This window comes from Carassius auratus, linkage group LG36F (assembly GCF_003368295.1).
Source record: "Carassius auratus strain Wakin linkage group LG36F, ASM336829v1, whole genome shotgun sequence".
In the NCBI taxonomy this organism is placed as follows: Eukaryota; Metazoa; Chordata; class Actinopteri; order Cypriniformes; family Cyprinidae; genus Carassius; species Carassius auratus.
In genome coordinates, this window is record NC_039295.1 from 163,643 (window position 1) to 185,000 (window position 21,358).

The 21,358-nt window shown below is 41.7% G+C and overlaps 3 protein-coding genes across 8 annotated transcripts; all 3 read right to left on the reverse strand.

Annotated features, from left to right (window-relative positions):
• Positions 1-3,049: 3,049 nt before the first annotated feature.
• On the reverse strand, positions 3,050-10,201 carry nuf2 (UF2 component of NDC80 kinetochore complex). 2 transcript variants are annotated; one of them, XM_026240730.1, is made up of 14 exons: positions 10,092-10,201; positions 9,748-9,872; positions 9,524-9,598; positions 9,360-9,436; positions 9,213-9,274; positions 8,833-8,930; positions 8,574-8,647; positions 8,401-8,494; positions 8,251-8,313; positions 6,780-6,917; positions 5,874-6,014; positions 5,627-5,802; positions 3,468-3,603; positions 3,050-3,348 (listed from the first exon to the last, which is right to left on the reverse strand). In XM_026240730.1, exons 2-14 carry the CDS (start codon positions 9,868-9,870, stop codon positions 3,241-3,243), a joined length of 1,365 nt encoding a protein of 454 aa, XP_026096515.1. In that variant the 5' UTR covers positions 9,871-9,872; positions 10,092-10,201; the 3' UTR covers positions 3,050-3,240. The 2 variants fall into 2 exon arrangements, with proteins under 2 accessions (XP_026096515.1, XP_026096514.1); XM_026240729.1 differs by having other exon boundaries at positions 10,024-10,155.
• A 2,268-nt stretch (positions 10,202-12,469) lies between these two features.
• LOC113068123 (cellular nucleic acid-binding protein-like) lies at positions 12,470-15,823 on the reverse strand. Of its 3 annotated transcripts, none has more exons than XM_026240737.1 (5): positions 15,669-15,823; positions 14,195-14,302; positions 14,057-14,122; positions 13,484-13,682; positions 12,470-13,419 (listed from the first exon to the last, which is right to left on the reverse strand). In XM_026240737.1, exons 2-5 carry the CDS (start codon positions 14,295-14,297, stop codon positions 13,302-13,304), a joined length of 486 nt encoding a protein of 161 aa, XP_026096522.1. In that variant the 5' UTR covers positions 14,298-14,302; positions 15,669-15,823; the 3' UTR covers positions 12,470-13,301. The 3 variants fall into 3 exon arrangements, with proteins under 3 accessions (XP_026096522.1, XP_026096521.1, XP_026096523.1); XM_026240736.1 differs by lacking the exon at positions 15,669-15,823 and adding an exon at positions 15,401-15,653; XM_026240738.1 differs by lacking the exon at positions 15,669-15,823 and adding an exon at positions 15,190-15,374.
• Positions 15,824-17,984: 2,161 nt separating this feature from the next.
• On the reverse strand, positions 17,985-21,338 carry LOC113068122 (cellular nucleic acid-binding protein-like). Of its 3 annotated transcripts, none has more exons than XM_026240734.1 (5): positions 21,184-21,338; positions 19,710-19,817; positions 19,572-19,637; positions 18,999-19,197; positions 17,985-18,934 (listed from the first exon to the last, which is right to left on the reverse strand). In XM_026240734.1, the coding sequence occupies exons 2-5, from the start codon at positions 19,810-19,812 to the stop codon at positions 18,817-18,819; spliced, it is 486 nt and encodes a 161-aa protein (XP_026096519.1). In that variant the 5' UTR covers positions 19,813-19,817; positions 21,184-21,338; the 3' UTR covers positions 17,985-18,816. The 3 variants fall into 3 exon arrangements, with proteins under 3 accessions (XP_026096519.1, XP_026096518.1, XP_026096520.1); XM_026240733.1 differs by lacking the exon at positions 21,184-21,338 and adding an exon at positions 20,916-21,168; XM_026240735.1 differs by lacking the exon at positions 21,184-21,338 and adding an exon at positions 20,705-20,890.
• Positions 21,339-21,358: the final 20 nt, after the last annotated feature.

Genomic DNA, 21,358 nt, shown 5'->3' on the forward strand with positions numbered 1-21,358 from the left:
AAAAGGGGTACCCCAGGTATAATATCCCGGTTTTTAAAAACCGGAATATGAGCATATCCGGGTTTTTGCCGGTGTTTACATGGCCGTGCGCGACCGGGTTATTGCTAATATTCCGGTTTTGAATGGGTTATTGGCTGCATGTAAACATATTCATTCATATGCCACCACTCCCTTCATATAAATGATTGTTTGCAGATACATGTGGCGGCCGAAAACAATCATCATTAATGTCACGCCCCTAACAACACCCAGGCCTGGCTCCAAAGTCAAATCACTGAGTGCTTCTTAAATTAGAGGCGGCTCAAACCTTAAAACACAACGGTTTTCATGGCATCATCAGAATCACACAAAGATACATAATGATGAAGTTCTCTACGCTGGACAATGAATCTCTTATTTACATTGTGTGAGTGGATTCTACCTCATGGTGGTGTGTATGTAAGTGATGAGTGACAGGTGCGGTGACTGAGTGGGCGGAGCTTCAGGATCTGGCATGGCTGGAGACACTGTGACAGTCATCTGTTATCTGATTTTCTCAAACTGACAGAGTAAAGAATATAATTTGCTGCTGTGTTTGAGGGGTACAGCTCAGTGATCGAGCATCTGACTGCAGATCAGAGGAGCCCAGCACCAATTTGTAGTTAGGATCTTTGGAATTACCCAAAACTGACTTCAGTACAAAGATGATTTCACTTTAAATTGACTGCTGATCAAAAGGTTTCAATTGGAACTGTGGATCCCACTTTGGACATGGCATCTTTAGAATAATCAAAGCCTTGACTTCAAAGCGAGCTGTAGTCATCTGAAACGGTCAAACAGAACCAGGATCAAGAGCAGACAGGAAGTGTTGTAGGACTCAAGACCAGTCTCTGTAGAAAGATGTATATTCATAAAAAAAAAACTATCTTGAATTTTAGTTGTTTTAGTTTATTAATGCTCGTTTTGAATTATTTTAAATAATTGTAATGTAATGTACCTTTGGGCCTCCTTGGAAGTGTGTTGCGGCACCCTACTGGGCATGTATGGAATTACACAAAAAAAAAAAAAAATGAACGAAACTTTATAAAACTCAACGTAACTTTTTCAGAAACTATCAATAATATGCCATTACAAAAGAAGAAAAACACAATGAAAAAAATGAACTCAGTCGCACAAAATTTAACAGGTTCTTCAAACATGCTTCATTCTTTGTTAATGTTTTTCAAAGATTCGTTTTCGCTAATCGTGGATTCTGAATGCATTGCCACAGATTTCGCTTACGCTTCGCAGTTTTTAGTTTGGTGTTTTGACACAAACATATCATGGGGGCGGGCTTAACAGTGATCTAATCTGATTGGATAGTGAGCTTTTGATGGACAGGTGCCGGGAAGTACAGACGTCACTCAGTGGCGCTGATTTGTATGACTAAATATGTAAATAATATTTGACCTGGCTTCGACCGTGTCAGTCTGTAAAGATGAGCTCTTTTCCTTCAAAGCAGCCTGATGTAAGCTGGTGTTAATGAATGACAATAATTACCCGCAACAAACTGTAGAGCACTGTTACATGAAAAACTTGTATCGATGTTACTTCAGTAACACAAGCTTACTTCCAGCTGCCTTTGAGCGGAGGAGGAAGATGAAGCTGCTCCGTGTCTCTGTCTCCTGAAAGCTTATCTTTACTGAGACGATCGAAGGTCAAAAATTATTTACATATTTAGTAATACAAGGCAGGACATATTGCATACAAATCACCACGAGAGCTTTTATATTTTCTTGTCAGGAGTGGACGACTCTTCATAACTTCACAGACTGAAGTCTGATGGTCAGTCATAGTCCAAGATTCAACACGCTCTCTACTGGCATCACATAAATGTGTTAGATTTAATATAGGACAGAGGACTTCTCTCCTGGATACCCACTGCCCTAACCCTAATAAAGCACATAAACAAATTATGATTTTACTGAATGAAATGGAACTGAACTGTGCAGGAGAGTGGGTCTCCAGACTTGTTGTAGGAAATGTGTAAACTTTGACTTAAGACTTTTTAGTTGTTTTTGGACAGTTATTGCTAGCATAACTCAGTTGTTGTCTTGTTTCTCCTTTCATCGCTGAATCACCTCCTTTAATGTCTATTTGATTTGATAAATACTTCTGTATTTTCTCATGAAATCTGAGCCCATCTGATTAATAAATCCCATAACAGGATGTGATGTAGGGCTCTCAGCTGGGTAAAAGGACTAAACAGTATCTATAATTATTGACATTTTTATAACCATTTTGTAACACAAAGCACAATAGAAAAAGTGTTTAAATTTAACCACGGTTTTTTTTAATTTACCCAATTTATCGAAACAATCAAACACAAAATAAAATGTATTATTTAAAACTTATGCGTTATATGCAGATTAAATAAGTCTTATGGAAACTTTTGTCTCCTGAGGCCACAAGAGGAAGCAATGAGCGAAACAACGCAGCGTTTTAAACCGTTAAAGCAAAGCTGAATCGTAACATCACGGATTCACGACGTGCTTTCTAAACGGTTTTAACTTTGCAAGGCTTTCTTTACATCTCTAGCAGTCAAGAGTGTAAAAATGCGCTGAATGTGTTTTGTGTAAATGGCTTGGTTTCGGTTTTAACCTGATCGATATCTAGCACTGAGCTGCTATATTTCTAATATTTTGAATAACGCAGCAGCGGCGATCAAAACATCTCTTACATCACTGATGACGCAATCAGCTACCATTTCTGTATTCAAAATACTTTTTTTTTTTTTTAAATTCGACTAATATTAATTGTTATTTTTAAATTATTCACAATCTCCTCCTGATCGTGTTGTGTGTGCAGTCTGCGTCATCTGCCTATATCGAGCATTTCTCGATGGTTATCGATGGAGTACGGTCAATAAACATCGATACGGTTTCATCGTCCAAAACTACCTCGAAGACCAACACACAGTTTTAACATTCAACAAAATAAATCATAATCGTATCTTAACAGCTGATACCCTGAATCCCAATATTTAAAACAAACCCATTAACGCTTCACTCGAACAGACAAGACTCAAATGTTCCCAAAAAATGCGTTTTATAAAAGAACAAGACAGTTTTTAGGAGTCAAGAGTATTTGCTGTACAAGTAGACCAAATAAAAGACTTTTTGCTACCTAACATTCAAAACAATTCTATTAGCAAGAAACATTTAGAAATGACAAAACAGTGAACAAATGAATCTGAAGACAGTGAGGAGTATAAAACAGAATCTAGAAGTGTGATTTCATTTTTAAGGTGTCTGCATTGGTCTCCACCACGATGCTCTCGATCCGCTTGTTGTACTGCTCCAGAGTCGTGAGAAGACGCTCGTAGAACTCCTGTGAAGAAGAGGAACAGATCACTACACGAACATCGATGGTCAAAGAGTACGTTCTAATAAAAACAGCGGTTGTAATGTTAGTACGACAGAAGCAAGCACTACTGAAGAGAAGGGCACCTGTGCTTTTTGGGTTTGCTGGTTGCACTTTTCTCTCAGCTTCTGCATCTTCTCTCTGAACATTTTAGTTTCACGGTTGCTTTCTTCAATCATCTTCACAATCTCCTCTCGTTTCTGGTGGATTTTGTCATATTGCCTGAAAAATAAGTTAGAACAGTGTTTTCTGAAGGTTTCTGGTGAAGGATCACACTAATCAAACCAGAACAATCAAGAAGAGCACAGGACCATTCTCCAGGATCAGAGGGATGGGTCCTTCTGGAACAAATTAGTCACTATTATTATTATTATAATAAATTAGTAATTATTGAGATGTGTGAAAAGCTAACATATCTGCCTCCGAACCTCTCCATATCAATGTAATATCATCTATATATCTCCCCACCACTCAACAGACTTCAAATAAGGATTTAGTCAGAATACAAATCTCTTTTCTAGTTGTATTAGGAGACCCCTTCTCCACATGAACAGGCTACAGTACACGCACCATAACACCGAGAGACGGAGACACCGTTCTTTAACTCAATATACTCCAGCTATATAACGATCGTGACGTGCTGGAACATTAATATCACTGAACGATGGCACTTAACACAGACCATCGATTAGCAGAAATAAACTGCTCATGAGGCTAAGACACGAGCGTGAACATGACAGAGAGCACATTCGGTCTGACTCCAGCTGAAACGCTCCGTCTCTGCATCTGTGAGGAGATCATGGTGTGTGTGATGTTGGATCCAGACTCAGATCTAGTGAGTGGGCGGGGCTTCAGGATCTGGCATGACTCCGGTCAGGTCATCTTTATATAGTGCTCTAACAATACAGACGGTCTCAACACACTACAGTATTCAACAGAAAAACAGTCTTGAAACATCACAACTTTAGTTTTACATTAGGCTACGTGGTTTGTGAACTTAAATGTGACCCGTGCCGGCAAAGTGATTCGGAAAGAGCAAGTTTATAAAAAGTTTTTACTTTATCCATTTGAATACTTTCTAAAATGATATGATTTGTTGGAATCAGACACGAACTGACTGAGCTACAGCCGTTTAAAGAGGAGTCAGTAGATCTGAATCAGAGATTTGTCCCCAACCATTAACTAAACGCTAGACCTATTTCACAGTAATGTACTTTATAGAGACGCTTCTTGCTCTCGGAGAGGAGCGATCCTGGCACACACTGTGAAAAAGTGACTCTGTCTGATGGTTTTGATCTGTTGGGTTTATAAATGATATTTCATGGGTTAGGACTCATGTCATCCACAGGAACGCTGGGTAACAAACCTACAGCTTGAGAAACAGCAGCCGAGAAAGATCCTTCTCTCAGAAAACACAAATAAAGATCATTTTAAAAGGTTTATTAACTATTAGGAGCACTGGGGTCGTTAAAAGAGGGCTTAATGAACTCATTTTTGTGAAAAACTCAAATGCAACCAAAGCTGACATGTTTCACGTCTTTTGCCTGTAGCTCAGAATCAGACGCTCGTTTAGCAGCACGACACATTCAGAGAGACGCTTCGATCAGATTAATGCTGAGGAGGAGAGAGAGAAAGTATAATGATTGCTTTTCTATTACTGATAATATAAAAGAACCCTTTTAACATCTTTTGTTTAACGGTTGTGTCTGATTATTAGACTTCAGTCTGTATTAGGGTTAGTGGTGACCGTGAACACTGAAGAGGGAGAATGTGATGTGTGCACCAGCTCTGGACACATCTTCATTATTAGGATAATCAGGACAAATAATAGTTTCCAAAAATAACAGGTGGAAAATTTATTCTGCACAAAATGTAAACATTTGACTAGAGAGCAATGAAAGATTTAAAAAACATTTGTACGGTTCTAATTATCAGCACAAATATAAACAAAAAAAAGTTATAAAATGTAAGTTTCTTCAATAACTAAAGATTTTTAGAAAGATAGGTCCATGAGGCAACAGGTGCAAAAACGCTAAACTAAACCACGACTGTAATCTGTGACTACAGTGAACCAGACACGGTCTTCTGAAGCTAAATTACAAAATAAAAAATAAAAATAAAAAAAAATAAAAAACAAAATAAAGGAACTAAACTTAATTTTATTTATTCTACTTATGATTTTTATTTATGCCATGTGTGACCGGTATCGTATGAATAAAGGCATCATAAGGAGAAAGAGACTTACCCATAAATATTCTTGACGTGCTGATCCTTCACCTCTTTCTTCTTCTGTCGGCGGATCTGTTGTTTGGACTCTTTGTCCAGTTTCATGGCCAGAGCCCTCTTCAGCTGGCCTTCTTCACTGCTCAGGTTCTTCAGCTCTTTCTGCAAGGCTTCGTACAGGGCTGCCAAGCTCTGGACCTGTACAGGTGGAGAGGTTTAATACTTGAGCACAGGACTGAGGAGTGTATTCTGCTGTGTGTGAGCTTCACCTCCTCCTTCTGCTGGTTGGTCTTACACATGCTGCCTTGTAAGTCCTGCTGCTGCTTGAGCAACACCTGGATCTCTGCCTCCACCTGCCCAGCACACTGCACCAGCATCTGCAGCTCCACCAGCCGCTCGTCCGCCAGCTCCTGGCTCACACACGCGCGCACACACACACACACACACACACGCACAGACACAATCAAACCGGAGCACATAAAGGACCAGTGTTAGAACATGACATCTGAGACCGTATTCATGAACTGATCCATTCTTTTACAATATCGGTTCATATTTAATCACAGCATGGTTTAACTAAGATAAGTGAGTACTAAAGCTAATCGTCTGATTTCTTCTTCCACAGGAACCAGCTGCAGCTGCGCCAGACGTTACTCCATCAGTGGATCTTAACCAATATTATCAGGAACTGACTTTAGTTCTGGGAACCGCAGCAGTCTGACAGCAGTATTCAGATACAAACACTAACATGATTACGAACAGATTAGAGTTAGAAAGGTAATTTAATCAAGAGCAGTGAGAGATTAGTCTGTTGTAGTGAGATTAACATCAGTGACAGAAGAAACTCTCAGATACTGATTAATCTCAGTCAGCGTGGACTTAACTCATCTAAACTACAATTCTATTATTGCATAAATATATGCAGGAATCTCCTTAATTTTAACTTAAACTACGTGATATATGTGCAATCATGTACCAAAACTCAGAACCGGATTAAAACAATTCTATTATACAGAGATTTGTGAAATACAGTTTTAAAACCAGAAATTACTGGGCCTTGATAAGTTTTGGAAATGTAACTTCTACAGGTGTTGCATGACCTTATGACCCCTGAAACAGCGATCCGTTGACCTAAAGACGGAAGAAAAGAAGCGCTTCACAAGCTAACCACAGACCTTTGACATCCTAATGCTCTTGACGTTCTCCTTCATCCTCTCCATCTCATTCTTCAGTTCTTCAGGCGACTCCACGATCTGAGACTTCAGCTTGACCAGCTCATCCTTCAGTGAGGTCACGTCCACTCTCCTCTGAGTCTGGGGGAGCACACAAGAGAAAACTAGAGGTCATGGAGTTTGAGGAACATTCAACAGAAGTCTAGTAATGTTCATCACATCCTGTGTGTCGAACACATTTAGCAGATTAGATGTGATGATGAATAGAGTGAAGTGTTCATCATATAGAGATGTTTTCTGTGTCTCAGCAGGGATTCCCAAACCTGCTCCCTGTGGTCATTCAGAGACGGTCAGACACCGCCGGACTATAGATTTACCATGTCTTCATACTTCATGATTAAAGGACTGGTGGCATGGAGATTCACAGGATGAACAAGAACATTAAAAATATCTAATTTAATGGACAGCAGTTTCATGATTAAACATGAAGGTGAATAAATTATTTCACTTTTGGGTGACTGGAAGGCAAGATACACCCATCATGGTCTTTAATATTTTTTTGCACAATATTAGCCATAACGCACAGTATTAGCAAGGCTGTACAGGAAGTCAGTTTACTGCATGATTTCGAGGTGACAGATGAACAGAAGTTCAAGCAAACAGACACAGATCGAGGTTATTGATCTGTTAGGGAACATTTTACAGTTAAAGAACGAATCCGTACTATAAACCGTGCACAATCAATCACTCGCACGCGTGCAGTGAAACCACAGCATCTGTCAACTATTATATTATTATTATTATACTAACATTAACTACAGGACTGAAATCACTCTGGTAACCTCCAACATTACTTCAAGAAACTTCCACTTCATCTAACCCAAGCAAAATAGATCAGTTTATGCAACATTTACATGGTCAAACTAATCATCTGCACTTACGAGCATTAAACCAGTACATTTAGATTAATTAGAAAAAAGGTATGCAGCATGACTGAAAAAAGCCTTTCATTGATAGATTTACACCAGCTGTGTATTAACTGTTCTCTGAAACAGAGCATCTGAATCTCAAGTATCTTAAAATATTTGAGCATTAAATTAAATCTAGTTGGAGTTAAACTATTCCTTCACTCTTCTTCATGATCGATCACCTACGCTTGATAAACCTCAGACTTCTCCTTCAGATACAGTCCTGACCAGCCCGAGGTCATTCACACAACGGCAAAACAACATGGCTAAAGATAGTGTTTATTCCATGTTTCATGCCTAGACTTTAAAGTACTAATCCATGTTGATAATATCAGCACGTGTTTGTCAGACGGGCCACGGGGACGGTCACAACTACGTCCTGTTTCATGGGTTTCACTCCGATGTACCTCACAACAGAAGAAACGATCAGCACTACTCCCCTCACGTCCCCTCATTAACAGCGGTCAGTGAGACCGGACCGATCTAGTTCATGATCTGATACATACCAGTTTCTGTGAGAGCTCAGCTATCTCAGTCTTGCACTGTGCGACCGCTTCATTCATGGTGTTCTGGAGAGAGAACAGAGTCAAACACTGGGCACGTGAAGGCTTTAACACAGAGATCCAGAGGTACACGTGTGTGCACAGATCACTGACCACATCCTGGTACTCGTGCTGCATGCTAGTGGCCAGCTCGGACAGAGCGCTCGCTAGCTCTTTAGCCTCGGCTTGCTGCTCCGGGGGAATGGTCCTGCCAACGAGAGGTTCGTCTGGGTCAGAAACATCATTTCTAATAAAACAGACACGTTCAAAGAAACACACACACTTACGTCAGTTTCTCAATCTTTCTCTCTGCTTCCTTTATTTCTCTGGTGTATGTCTGGAGTCTGTCCATAACTGACCGCTGTTTGACCAAAGACAAGAAAACCACGACAAGGCCTTGATTTAATATAAATAGTCAGAGCACAGTATCTGTATGTACACACACACACACACACACACTCAAGAACGAACACAACACAATGGAGAAATGATCTGCACGTCACATGTTTGAGCGGACTACATCATGAACATCAGGTGAATACTGACAAAACTCTGCTGGTGGTCTGCGATGGTCTCCATCCTCTGCTTCCTGAAGTGCAGGTAGTTCTGGATCGCACTCAGGATAACGATCGTCCGCTTGCTCTCTGTCAGAGTCAGAAATCATTCAGCTTCACCTTAACATCAAATCAACATTAATCTCGACAAAAAGTTACAAATAAACTGAATTTGATTACAAATGATTACAACTATGGTTTTATGTTTGCTTGAATATGTTTGACATTAATATTTTCGGGTGAACTATTCCATAAGGTTGGCAGGTTTACACACACACACACACACACACACACACACACAGGAGCAGCTAGGGAACAATGATCAATCATATTGTGATCTCTGTGAAGAGAGAGAATATAAGAGCTACTTACTAGGGTTGAGCAAGTCATTGAGGGAGAAATCAAACACATGACACAACGGTAAGAACTCGCACCTGGAAGAACAGTAGATGTGAAGTTCAGAGATGAGCAACACATGCACAATATCATCACAGATCACTCTAACGCTCCTGCTCTTACATGCGCATGTACACACTCATGATGGGGGACACCCACTCGTACAGCATGGGGTGCTGCAGGTTCTCCGACAGGGGCACCTGACACACACACAGAGAGATGTAGAGAGAGATATAATGCAGGATAGAGTTGTGATCGGAGGCTCAGCTCGGAGGAAACACACTCACAGTGTAATGGCACTCGGGTCTGAAGCGGAACAGAAGCTGCAGAACCCTCATGTAGACTCTCTGGATGGACTCTGCCTGTGAATCAAACACATTCTTTTAATGTCCAGCATCTTTACTACTTCAATTACTGGACACGGTGTTTATAATCCTGTGTTTCCTGACTCTGTGGAACCCAGAGCAGTAGATTACAGTACAGTAACAGTATATTATTAGTGTGTTTTGACCTTCGGGCTCGGGGTGATGTCGTTCTTGGTGAAGTGTTTGGCCTCTTGTCCGGTCAGAACCTCGGTCCGGTAGAACTGCACGATAGCGTCCACCTTATACACCGGGAAAGTGTTTTCAGCCATGTCTGTGTCCAGAAACAACAGATTAATAACGTTATCCCCCTCACGCGCGTCACACAGAAACGCGTCGACATATTAGCGGACTTCAAAACCGATTACGAACATTTGTAGATTGTAAAGCTCCACAAGGAATTCAAAGATACAGAATTACATTACCATCTTTCACACATTGTTGGTCCGACATTATTGAAACTCTACAAATAACACCAAACTAATGTACTAACCGAGTATACGCTCGAGACCCTCGCCGTCAACTGAAACAAATTTAAACTTTTGGCGCCTCTGTCGTCACTTCCGCCATACTGACCCTACGTCATGAATCGCCACAAAACCAAACGTGTGGCTCCCTCTACTGGAAAGTTCATGCGTAGCTACGAATAGTTTTATTTCATTAATTAATAAATTAAAATTATAATTATAATTACTGGGATAAATTATGTAGTCATACTTATTGATTATAATGAATAAAAATTTTGAATGAATTAAATTTATTGAAGACTTATCCAACCAATAGAACACAGAAAGATCAGGGAGGTTCGGATAGGAGTCCTATAACAGAAACTAAATATTATTAGATAATTAAGCAATGAAATATATGTTCGCATGATTACTGATCTTTTTGGTGTTTCATATGTAATGTGGAAATACATCTGTGCATTTGAATGTTATTGTAAACACATTCTATGAGCAGCCTAATCAATGCAAATATCCAGATACTTCCAAAGGGAATAAAAACTATTATTGCAACGATAATTACAAAATAAATGTATTAGATTATTTATTTACAATAATATGTATTTATAGTAGTATTAATAATAATCTTTAATTTAAAAAAATTAGAGCTGCATTTTATTTGAAGGTGTCCTTGTTGCATTGTAATTATACATTTAATGATCGAGTAATATTAATAAGCTACATGCAAATACTGTTTGTTTAAGGATAGGACTGAGGTTTGCCTTAGGGTTACTTTCATATAATTATGCACAATTTAAGGACATCTTAAAATAAAGTGTTCTGAGATTATATATATATATATATATATATATATATATATATATATATATATATATATATATATATATATAAGATTATTCATATTTAATGGGTTGCATAAATAGTACAGTAACAACACTCGCTTTTTCATGCTCGAATAGTTTTGAAATGCCTTGAAATGTTTTGAAATGAAACGTGGGCAAAGCAAAAGTCTGTGATTGGTTGACTGCGCACCGACGTCAGTACTCCGTCCACGTCACTCTTTCGCGTGTTAGTGTTCCGGTGGTAAAAGCGGATAATGTTTGAAATGGGTGTTTGTTGACCATGTTAAAGCAGTCTGACGCGGCTCTGAGACGCTAAAAGCAGCAGATGTGCGTGTGCTTGATTGGTCTTTCTTCGCGTCACTCAGCTCGAGTTCACAGGAGAGATCTCGCTGCAGTGAAGTTCGCTGGACTCCGACGTCAACTACTATTTCGTCTTCAAACTAACGTCAGTTCTTGTCAGATGTCGTCGTCGGTGAAACTTGCGTGGTGCAGCGTTTCAAGAGCGGTATATTCATCGAGAAACGGAGAAACAAGATCGGTATGATTTTACCATGAACACTGAAAATCCACGGGAAGAGGATGAAACTGAAGTAAAGTGCGAAGTAAAAATAAACATTTGTGCATGTCATTTTTTCTTTGTGTAAATGTCATTCTACACATTTGAAACTATTAATCTACAACTTCCAATTCAGAACACGGGTGTTTTGATCATTGTCTGTGTGTGCAAACTGAAAGATTTGGCTTTTCACATTAGAGCTGAGTGTCAATTTCAACTTACTAATGTTAATATGACATGTTCTCACATTCAGATGAACAAGCTGTGAGTTCAGCCACTGATTTACCTCCATACACCGTGATCTCGAGATCTGTAATACCTGAAACATGCTCTTCAGCTTCTGTGTTAGATCACAAACCTCAGATCAGTGTTAGACTCCACCTGGGTGTGTTAGGGTTCCTCCTTTAATTCAGTCTTTATCTTCAGTGAATGAACAGAGAATGTATTATCCCTAACCTTTATCAATCACTCCATACAGGGTCAAACACTGCTCGTGATCACAGTCCTCCTCATCTCAAGTGCACCTCAGACTCCTTACACTGCATATTTAAGTGAAAGAGACGATGTGACATTCAGCCAGTTATGGTGACCCAGTGGGCAGCACGGGGAGCAGTTGGGGGTTCGATGCCTTGCTCAAGGACAGCTCAGTCGTATGAAGGAGAGAGAACTGTACATGTACTCCCCCCACCCACAACTCCTGCCGGCCCGGGACTCGAACTCACAACCCTTTGATCGCCATTCATCCTCCGACTCTCTAACCATTAGGCCACAACTTCCCTTAAAGCACATCTGGCAATGGTGGCATTTGGTTAAAAATATACACACAAATGTTTAAAAAAAGTAATTGTAGTGAATGTTGTAGACACTATATGAGATCAGACGTGTTCCGCTCTCAGAAGACGAGCGTGCAGAACCGTCTCTTACAGTCACACATCAGAAGGACAATGTGTGTATCCCTGGAAGGAAAGAGTAAAGTGACAGCACTCAGAAAAGAAGCGTAAGTCTTCACACCCCTTCTTCCTCCAGGTTTATTGAGTTTAAATTACATTTCTATGTCCTACAACTTCAGTTTCATTCACCCTCCGACTTAAAAACTGAGTACAAGCTAATCAAAGTGTTTATTATTATTATTTTTAGAGTAGTCTAAGTGATATTGTACAAAAATATCTTTTTGATTTCTGTGAAAAGATTCACCTTTCTTCGAACTCCAAATCTCTGTTTATTTCTTCTCTTGCTGAAGTTTTCACCTTGTGTAGAGCGACCTGACCTGACCTCCGTCCGTCATCACCTGGGGTCATGAACTGACCAAACAGCCCATGCTTTACAAGGGATCTCATGTCCTGTTATTACACAAGGTTTCCAGAATATGCTTTAAAGTTGTCTGCTTTATATCACTTGTTGTGTATTCATTACTGTTCTCCATCCAGCGGTTCGGTCTGAGCCGGACAGACCCGAGCGGATGTGACCTGTGCTGCTTCTCCAGGTCAGTCCAGAACACTAAACTGCACACGGTTCAGAAGCCAGCGCTCCCTGATGTCTGTAGGGTGTTATTACCGTGTGTTCGTCCTGATGTCTACTCCACAAACACACCTCACACATCCCTGTTCACCAGCGGCACGGAAAGGGGGTTCTTTAACAAAGCATTATACATTACACCTCTACCAAACTAAACATAAACTTTTTTTGTATTAAATGCAGAAAGTGGAAAGTGTTTTTCCACCCCTTTCCTCCTTTTACATGTCAAGAGCTCACTGGCCGGGGAAGAGCCTCAATCAGCAGCCGCTGGCCAGTGAAGAGGGTTCACCATCAATCAGGAAAAGGAGGCGATGGAGGAGCCGGGTCTAAGCGCTGGCCTCGATGCTGCACTCTTTAGCCACATGGCCAGACTTGCCACAGTTGTAGCAGTTGACCTCGCTGGCCTTGCTGCACTGGACGGCCACGTGTCCGATCTCTCCACACCTGAGAGGAGAAGCACAGGTCAGCAGAGGTCAGAGGTCACCTGCAGCGCTGGACCGGGCCTCACCTGTAGCACTTGACCTTCTCGCAGCCCTTCTGGATGTGTCCGAAGCCGCCGCAGGAGTAGCACTTCTGCTCGTTAGCGTGCTCACAGTCGCGGGCCATGTGTCCAGCTTTACCACAGTTGTAGCACACCTGCTCGCGCTCCTTCTTGGGCTCCTTGCAGTCTCTGGAGATGTGACCGCTCCTGCCGCAGTTATAGCACGCTGCAAACACACACCAGAGACACAGCACTTACACACTCCTGGAGTTTACTGTGGTAGAGATAACACTGACCGTGATTCAGGGAAATGGATTCTCTTTTCCTTTTACCTAAAAATAGTGTCAGCGTATTTACTTTTTAAAATTCTTCATGATGATGATTTTTAGTATTTCTAGATTTTTATAGATTTTAGTGTTTCTACTTCAAAACTGCAGACTAAAAACAGCTGAAAACTCAAAACATTGAAGTCATTTTATTCCCACTGTTGAACAATTATAAATGAGCCGAGCAGTGTTATGAGGAAGGTTTAGAAACACAAGACGTTAGGAGCACACACACACACACACACACATCACACACACACACAGTGGTCCTCACCGTCCTCGGTCCTCTCACAGTCTCTGGCCACGTGACCGGGCTCTCCGCAGCGATAGCAGAACAGATCTAGCGTGAGCAGACACACACATCATTGACTGCATCAGCTCAGCACACAGCTGCAGTATCTGCGGATCCTACCTTTCCCTCGGCCTCGACCCTTTCCTCGGCCGCGGCCCGCGCTGGGACAGTTCTTGATCCAGTGGCCCGTGCGGCCGCATCCGAAACACTCGCTGCTGCTCATGGCCTCTGACGGAGAGAAACACATTACATCATCATCATCATCATCATTATAACAGCTTCCTGTTTGAAGAAGGCTCCGGTCTTGAGTCCCGAGTTATGAACACAAACCCAGGAGGAGCTGCTCCGAAACACTAGAAACTTGAGAGTAAAGTCATTAAAAAAGCAGTTCACATCTAGCCCAGCACATTTAACTCACAGTTGATTTATTTATTCACTTTTTAACGCCTGGCCAGCATCAAGGATATTTTGATGGTATTCTCAGAATAAATCACACAAGGTGTACAGTTCACATGAGTTACAAAAGTCATTTCAGATCTACACTAGACTATAATCCTAAAATACATTCAGGTGATAGATTTTAAATAACTCTGTTAAACACACGTCTGAATCAAACCATTTTCTATTCACATTAAAAACAGTACAATCCAATTCAATCTGCTTCAGTTTGGCAAGACGATGATGATGGTTCTTCTTCACCTAATAAACCTAATAAATATTTAAGTTTACGTCTTAGTGACCTAAAAGACACATTGTAAAAACTACTTTGTAAACCAGTTGATTAACCAGTTTAAATGAATATGATTTGCATTTACTTTAAATGACACTGAAACTAATTTGCATTAATTAAAAAAAAAAAAAAAAAAAAGAAATGTTTTTGCAGATTTCAATAAAATGCCTTTTCCAAAACGACTCGTTTCACAGTTACAGGTATGTTAATAAAAGTCTTAAACAAGTTTTATTTGTTAACATTGCGTCTAGTAATTGAGCCGATTCAACCGATTCCTTGGAAAGATTCGACTCAAAAAAATGAATCGTTGGCGAACTGAACTGTCAATAAACCGAGTTCCCGTTAAAACACGTGGTGTAAACTACTTAAACATGACAAAACCCACCGACACGGACAGCATTTCTGTGTATCGCTTCTGCGACGGATTAAACCCGGATTCAAGGATTCGATGCCCAAACAATCACAATCACGAATCAGGACAGAAGTGCTGTCTAGTGTAAACACAGCTATGAGCTCCACACACACTGCGTGAGAGCAGATGAAGAGTTGAGGAAGACCAGTGGTCCTCGGGGCTGATGTGTGGACTGTCCACTCACCCGTCCAGTCCAGAGACATTACATCTATCCTGCAGCCGTGAGCGCTTATAACCGCTGTCGCTTACGTGACTTCTGATCGTTTCCCGCTCGCAGCCTGTCGCAGTAGGCCGAAGTGCGCCGTCACAAACCTGACTTCTGTGCCCTTCTGGATACATTCTCATACAAACACAGCTCTGGCATCTCGAGAAAGCGGAGACGCGCTCCAAGACCGAGAAGACGCCGAACGCGTCGAGTAAATGTCGTGTTTTCGTCCTTTAAAGGAACTCACCTCGGAGACGTGACTCTAGCTGTTTATGTTCCTCCTCTGCGCTGCGCCACACGCGCTCTGCGCACGACACGCGACTCTTCGGCCCCACCCACTGCTCTCTGCACACAGCACGCGACTCTTCGGCCCCGCCCACTGCTCTCTGCACACAGCACGCGACTCTTCGGCCCCGCCCACCGCGCTCTGCGCACGACCCTCATCCGCAAACACGTGACGACAGACACCAGTAGATCAACAGACCAACACCGACAGCTGCGTGACGCTTCTGAGATATATATATATATAATATAATACAGACAGACAGACAGATAGATAGATAGATAGACAGATAGATAGATAGACAGATAGATAGATAGATAGATAGATAGATAGATAGATAGATAGATAGATAGATAGATAGATAGATAGATAGATAGATAGATAGCATTTAGAGCCTAAATCACAGCAGCATGAGCTGTCAATCACACAGAGCTATTGGGTGTCTACGTCCTTCACACCTGTTCAATCACAGCTTTCTGATCAGGGTCAAAAACGGCACAGAAAATAGACTACTACTAAATTATGATGCTTTTTGATGGAAAAACCTTAAATATCCTTACATCGTATAACATCTTTTTCTCTCTTCATCACAATAATCCACAGCACTCCAGTCCATCAGTGAATATCTGGAGAAGACTAAAGATGAAACAAATCCAGCATTAAGATGATTTTAACTTCAAACCATTGCTTCAGGCTAAAACACAAATCAATAAACCATAATATTGCTTTCTATTCTTTTAAGAAACACCTGATGTTGGTCTGAATAAATGCTGATATTCCGTGCTCATGCTGGTGTGAAGTAAAGGCTTTTCCACATCTTACTCTCTTAAAGATTTAAAAAAGCAATTTCAAATGGCACTTATCGTGAATATTATTAAAGTGATTAGTAATTTTTAATGTGGAACGTCTCAAAAAGTGTGATTTTGCGGTCAGTAACTAAAATAATTCAGCATCATGATTTGGACATAGCTTGGCAGTCAATTAGTTCCACTAAAAATATAAATTACTAACATTGTTGAACGCTTAAATTACTTTTAGTAAATGTATTATTTTTTTAAATAGTGGCCCTGAAGTCAATGATTTCATTCATTCCTCTCAGATTTTACACTAAAAAGTTCGCTGGACTCCGACGTCAACTACTATTTCGTCTTCAAACTAACGTCAGTTCTTGTCAGATGTCGTCGTCGGTGAAACTTGCGTGGTGCAGCGTTTCAAGAGCGGTATATTCATCGAGAAACGGAGAAACAAGATCGGTATGATTTTACCATGAACACTGAAAATCCACGGGAAGAGGATGAAACTGAAGTAAAGTGCGAAGTAAAAATAAACATTTGTGCATGTCATTTTTTCTTTGTGTAAATGTCATTCTACACATTTGAAACTATTAATCTACAACTTCCAATTCAGAACACGGGTGTTTTGATCATTGTCTGTGTGTGCAAACTGAAAGATTTGGCTTTTCACATTAGAGCTGAGTGTCAATTTCAACTTACTAATGTTAATATGACATGTTCTCACATTCAGATGAACAAGCTGTGAGTTCAGCCACTGATTTACCTCCATACACCGTGATCTCGAGATCTGTAATACCTGAAACATGCTCTTCAGCTTCTGTGTTAGATCACAAACCTCAGATCAGTGTTAGACTCCACCTGGGTGTGTTAGGGTTCCTCCTTTAATTCAGTCTTTATCTTCAGTGAATGAACAGAGAATGTATTATCCCTAACCTTTATCAATCACTCCATACAGGGTCAAACACTGCTCGTGATCACAGTCCTCCTCATCTCAAGTGCACCTCAGACTCCTTACACTGCATATTTAAGTGAAAGAGACGATGTGACATTCAGCCAGTTATGGTGACCCAGTGGGCAGCACGGGGAGCAGTTGGGGGTTCGATGCCTTGCTCAAGGACAGCTCAGTCGTATGAAGGAGAGAGAACTGTACATGTACTCCCCCCACCCACAACTCCTGCCGGCCCGGGACTCGAACTCACAACCCTTTGATCGCCATTCATCCTCCGACTCTCTAACCATTAGGCCACAACTTCCCTTAAAGCACATCTGGCAATGGTGGCATTTGGTTAAAAATATACACACAAATGTTTAAAAAAAGTAATTGTAGTGAATGTTGTAGACACTATATGAGATCAGACGTGTTCCGCTCTCAGAAGACGAGCGTGCAGAACCGTCTCTTACAGTCACACATCAGAAGGACAATGTGTGTATCCCTGGAAGGAAAGAGTAAAGTGACAGCACTCAGAAAAGAAGCGTAAGTCTTCACACCCCTTCTTCCTCCAGGTTTATTGAGTTTAAATTACATTTCTATGTCCTACAACTTCAGTTTCATTCACCCTCCGACTTAAAAACTGAGTACAAGCTAATCAAAGTGTTTATTATTATTATTTTTAGAGTAGTCTAAGTGATATTGTACAAAAATATCTTTTTGATTTCTGTGAAAAGATTCACCTTTCTTCGAACTCCAAATCTCTGTTTATTTCTTCTCTTGCTGAAGTTTTCACCTTGTGTAGAGCGACCTGACCTGACCTCCGTCCGTCATCACCTGGGGTCATGAACTGACCAAACAGCCCATGCTTTACAAGGGATCTCATGTCCTGTTATTACACAAGGTTTCCAGAATATGCTTTAAAGTTGTCTGCTTTATATCACTTGTTGTGTATTCATTACTGTTCTCCATCCAGCGGTTCGGTCTGAGCCGGACAGACCCGAGCGGATGTGACCTGTGCTGCTTCTCCAGGTCAGTCCAGAACACTAAACTGCACACGGTTCAGAAGCCAGCGCTCCCTGATGTCTGTAGGGTGTTATTACCGTGTGTTCGTCCTGATGTCTACTCCACAAACACACCTCACACATCCCTGTTCACCAGCGGCACGGAAAGGGGGTTCTTTAACAAAGCATTATACATTACACCTCTACCAAACTAAACATAAACTTTTTTTGTATTAAATGCAGAAAGTGGAAAGTGTTTTTCCACCCCTTTCCTCCTTTTACATGTCAAGAGCTCACTGGCCGGGGAAGAGCCTCAATCAGCAGCCGCTGGCCAGTGAAGAGGGTTCACCATCAATCAGGAAAAGGAGGCGATGGAGGAGCCGGGTCTAAGCGCTGGCCTCGATGCTGCACTCTTTAGCCACATGGCCAGACTTGCCACAGTTGTAGCAGTTGACCTCGCTGGCCTTGCTGCACTGGACGGCCACGTGTCCGATCTCTCCACACCTGAGAGGAGAAGCACAGGTCAGCAGAGGTCAGAGGTCACCTGCAGCGCTGGACCGGGCCTCACCTGTAGCACTTGACCTTCTCGCAGCCCTTCTGGATGTGTCCGAAGCCGCCGCAGGAGTAGCACTTCTGCTCGTTAGCGTGCTCACAGTCGCGGGCCATGTGTCCAGCTTTACCACAGTTGTAGCACACCTGCTCGCGCTCCTTCTTGGGCTCCTTGCAGTCTCTGGAGATGTGACCGCTCCTGCCGCAGTTATAGCACGCTGCAAACACACACCAGAGACACAGCACTTACACACTCCTGGAGTTTACTGTGGTAGAGATAACACTGACCGTGATTCAGGGAAATGGATTCTCTTTTCCTTTTACCTAAAAATAGTGTCAGCGTATTTACTTTTTAAAATTCTTCATGATGATGATTTTTAGTATTTCTAGATTTTTATAGATTTTAGTGTTTCTACTTCAAAACTGCAGACTAAAAACAGCTGAAAACTCAAAACATTGAAGTCATTTTATTCCCACTGTTGAACAATTATAAATGAGCCGAGCAGTGTTATGAGGAAGGTTTAGAAACACAAGACGTTAGGAGCACACACACACACACACACACATCACACACACACACAGTGGTCCTCACCGTCCTCGGTCCTCTCACAGTCTCTGGCCACGTGACCGGGCTCTCCGCAGCGATAGCAGAACAGATCTAGCGTGAGCAGACACACACATCATTGACTGCATCAGCTCAGCACACAGCTGCAGTATCTGCGGATCCTACCTTTCCCTCGGCCTCGACCCTTTCCTCGGCCGCGGCCCGCGCTGGGACAGTTCTTGATCCAGTGGCCCGTGCGGCCGCATCCGAAACACTCGCTGCTGCTCATGGCCTCTGACGGAGAGAAACACATTACATCATCATCATCATCATCATTATAACAGCTTCCTGTTTGAAGAAGGCTCCGGTCTTGAGTCCCGAGTTATGAACACAAACCCAGGAGGAGCTGCTCCGAAACACTAGAAACTTGAGAGTAAAGTCATTAAAAAAGCAGTTCACATCTAGCCCAGCACATTTAACTCACAGTTGATTTATTTATTCACTTTTTAACGCCTGGCCAGCATCAAGGATATTTTGATGGTATTCTCAGAATAAATCACACAAGGTGTACAGTTCACATGAGTTACAAAAGTCATTTCAGATCTACACTAGACTATAATCCTAAAATACATTCAGGTGATAGATTTTAAATAACTCTGTTAAACACACGTCTGAATCAAACCATTTTCTATTCACATTAAAAACAGTACAATCCAATTCAATCTGCTTCAGTTTGGCAAGACGATGATGATGGTTCTTCTTCACCTAATAAACCTAATAAATATTTAAGTTTACGTCTTAGTGACCTAAAAGACACATTGTAAAAACTACTTTGTAAACCAGTTGATTAACCAGTTTAAATGAATATGATTTGCATTTACTTTAAATGACACTGAAACTAATTTGCATTAATTAAAAAAAAAAGAAAAAAAAAGAAATGTTTTTGCAGATTTCAATAAAATGCCTTTTCCAAAACGACTCGTTTCACAGTTACAGGTATGTTAATAAAAGTCTTAAACAAGTTTTATTTGTTAACATTGCGTCTAGTAATTGAGCCGATTCAACCGATTCCTTGGAAAGATTCGACTCAAAAAAATGAATCGTTGGCGAACTGAACTGTCAATAAACCGAGTTCCCGTTAAAACACGTGGTGTAAACTACTTAAACATGACAAAACCCACCGACACGGACAGCATTTCTGTGTATCGCTTCTGCGACGGATTAAACCCGGATTCAAGGATTCGATGCCCAAACAATCACAATCACGAATCAGGACAGAAGTGCTGTCTAGTGTAAACACAGCTATGAGCTCCACACACACTGCGTGAGAGCAGATGAAGAGTTGAGGAAGACCAGTGGTCCTCGGGGCTGATGTGTGGACTGTCCACTCACCCGTCCAGTCCAGAGACATTACATCTATCCTGCAGCCGTGAGCGCTTATAACCGCTGTCGCTTACGTGACTTCTGATCGTTTCCCGCTCGCAGCCTGTCGCAGTAGGCCGAAGTGCGCCGTCACAAACCTGACTTCTGTGCCCTTCTGGATACATTCTCATACAAACACAGCTCTGGCATCTCGAGAAAGCGGAGACGCGCTCCAAGACCGAGAAGACGCCGAACGCGTCGAGTAAATGTCGTGTTTTCGTCCTTTAAAGGAACTCACCTCGGAGACGTGACTCTAGCTGTTTATGTTCCTCCTCTGCGCTGCGCCACACGCGCTCTGCGCACGACACGCGACTCTTCGGCCCCACCCACTGCTCTCTGCACACAGCACGCGACTCTTCGGCCCCGCCCACTGCTCTCTGCACACAGCACGCGACTCTTCGGCCCCGCCCACC

Coding starts and splice junctions, on each gene's coding strand:
- nuf2 (XM_026240729.1), bottom strand. CDS start 10,051: ATGTCGGACCAACAATGTGTGAAAGATG. Junction 8,931..9,212: donor CAATGACTTGCTCAACCCTA/GTAAGTAGCTCT, acceptor TGACTCTGACAG/AGAGCAAGCGGACGATCGTT. Junction 5,803..5,873: donor CCAACCAGCAGAAGGAGGAG/GTGAAGCTCACA, acceptor CCACCTGTACAG/GTCCAGAGCTTGGCAGCCCT.
- LOC113068123 (XM_026240736.1), bottom strand. Junction 13,683..14,056: donor CTGTGAGAGGACCGAGGACG/GTGAGGACCACT, acceptor GTGTGTTTGCAG/CGTGCTATAACTGCGGCAGG. Junction 13,420..13,483: donor GAGAAGGTCAAGTGCTACAG/GTGAGGCCCGGT, acceptor TTCTCCTCTCAG/GTGTGGAGAGATCGGACACG.
- LOC113068122 (XM_026240733.1), bottom strand. Junction 19,198..19,571: donor CTGTGAGAGGACCGAGGACG/GTGAGGACCACT, acceptor GTGTGTTTGCAG/CGTGCTATAACTGCGGCAGG. Junction 18,935..18,998: donor GAGAAGGTCAAGTGCTACAG/GTGAGGCCCGGT, acceptor TTCTCCTCTCAG/GTGTGGAGAGATCGGACACG.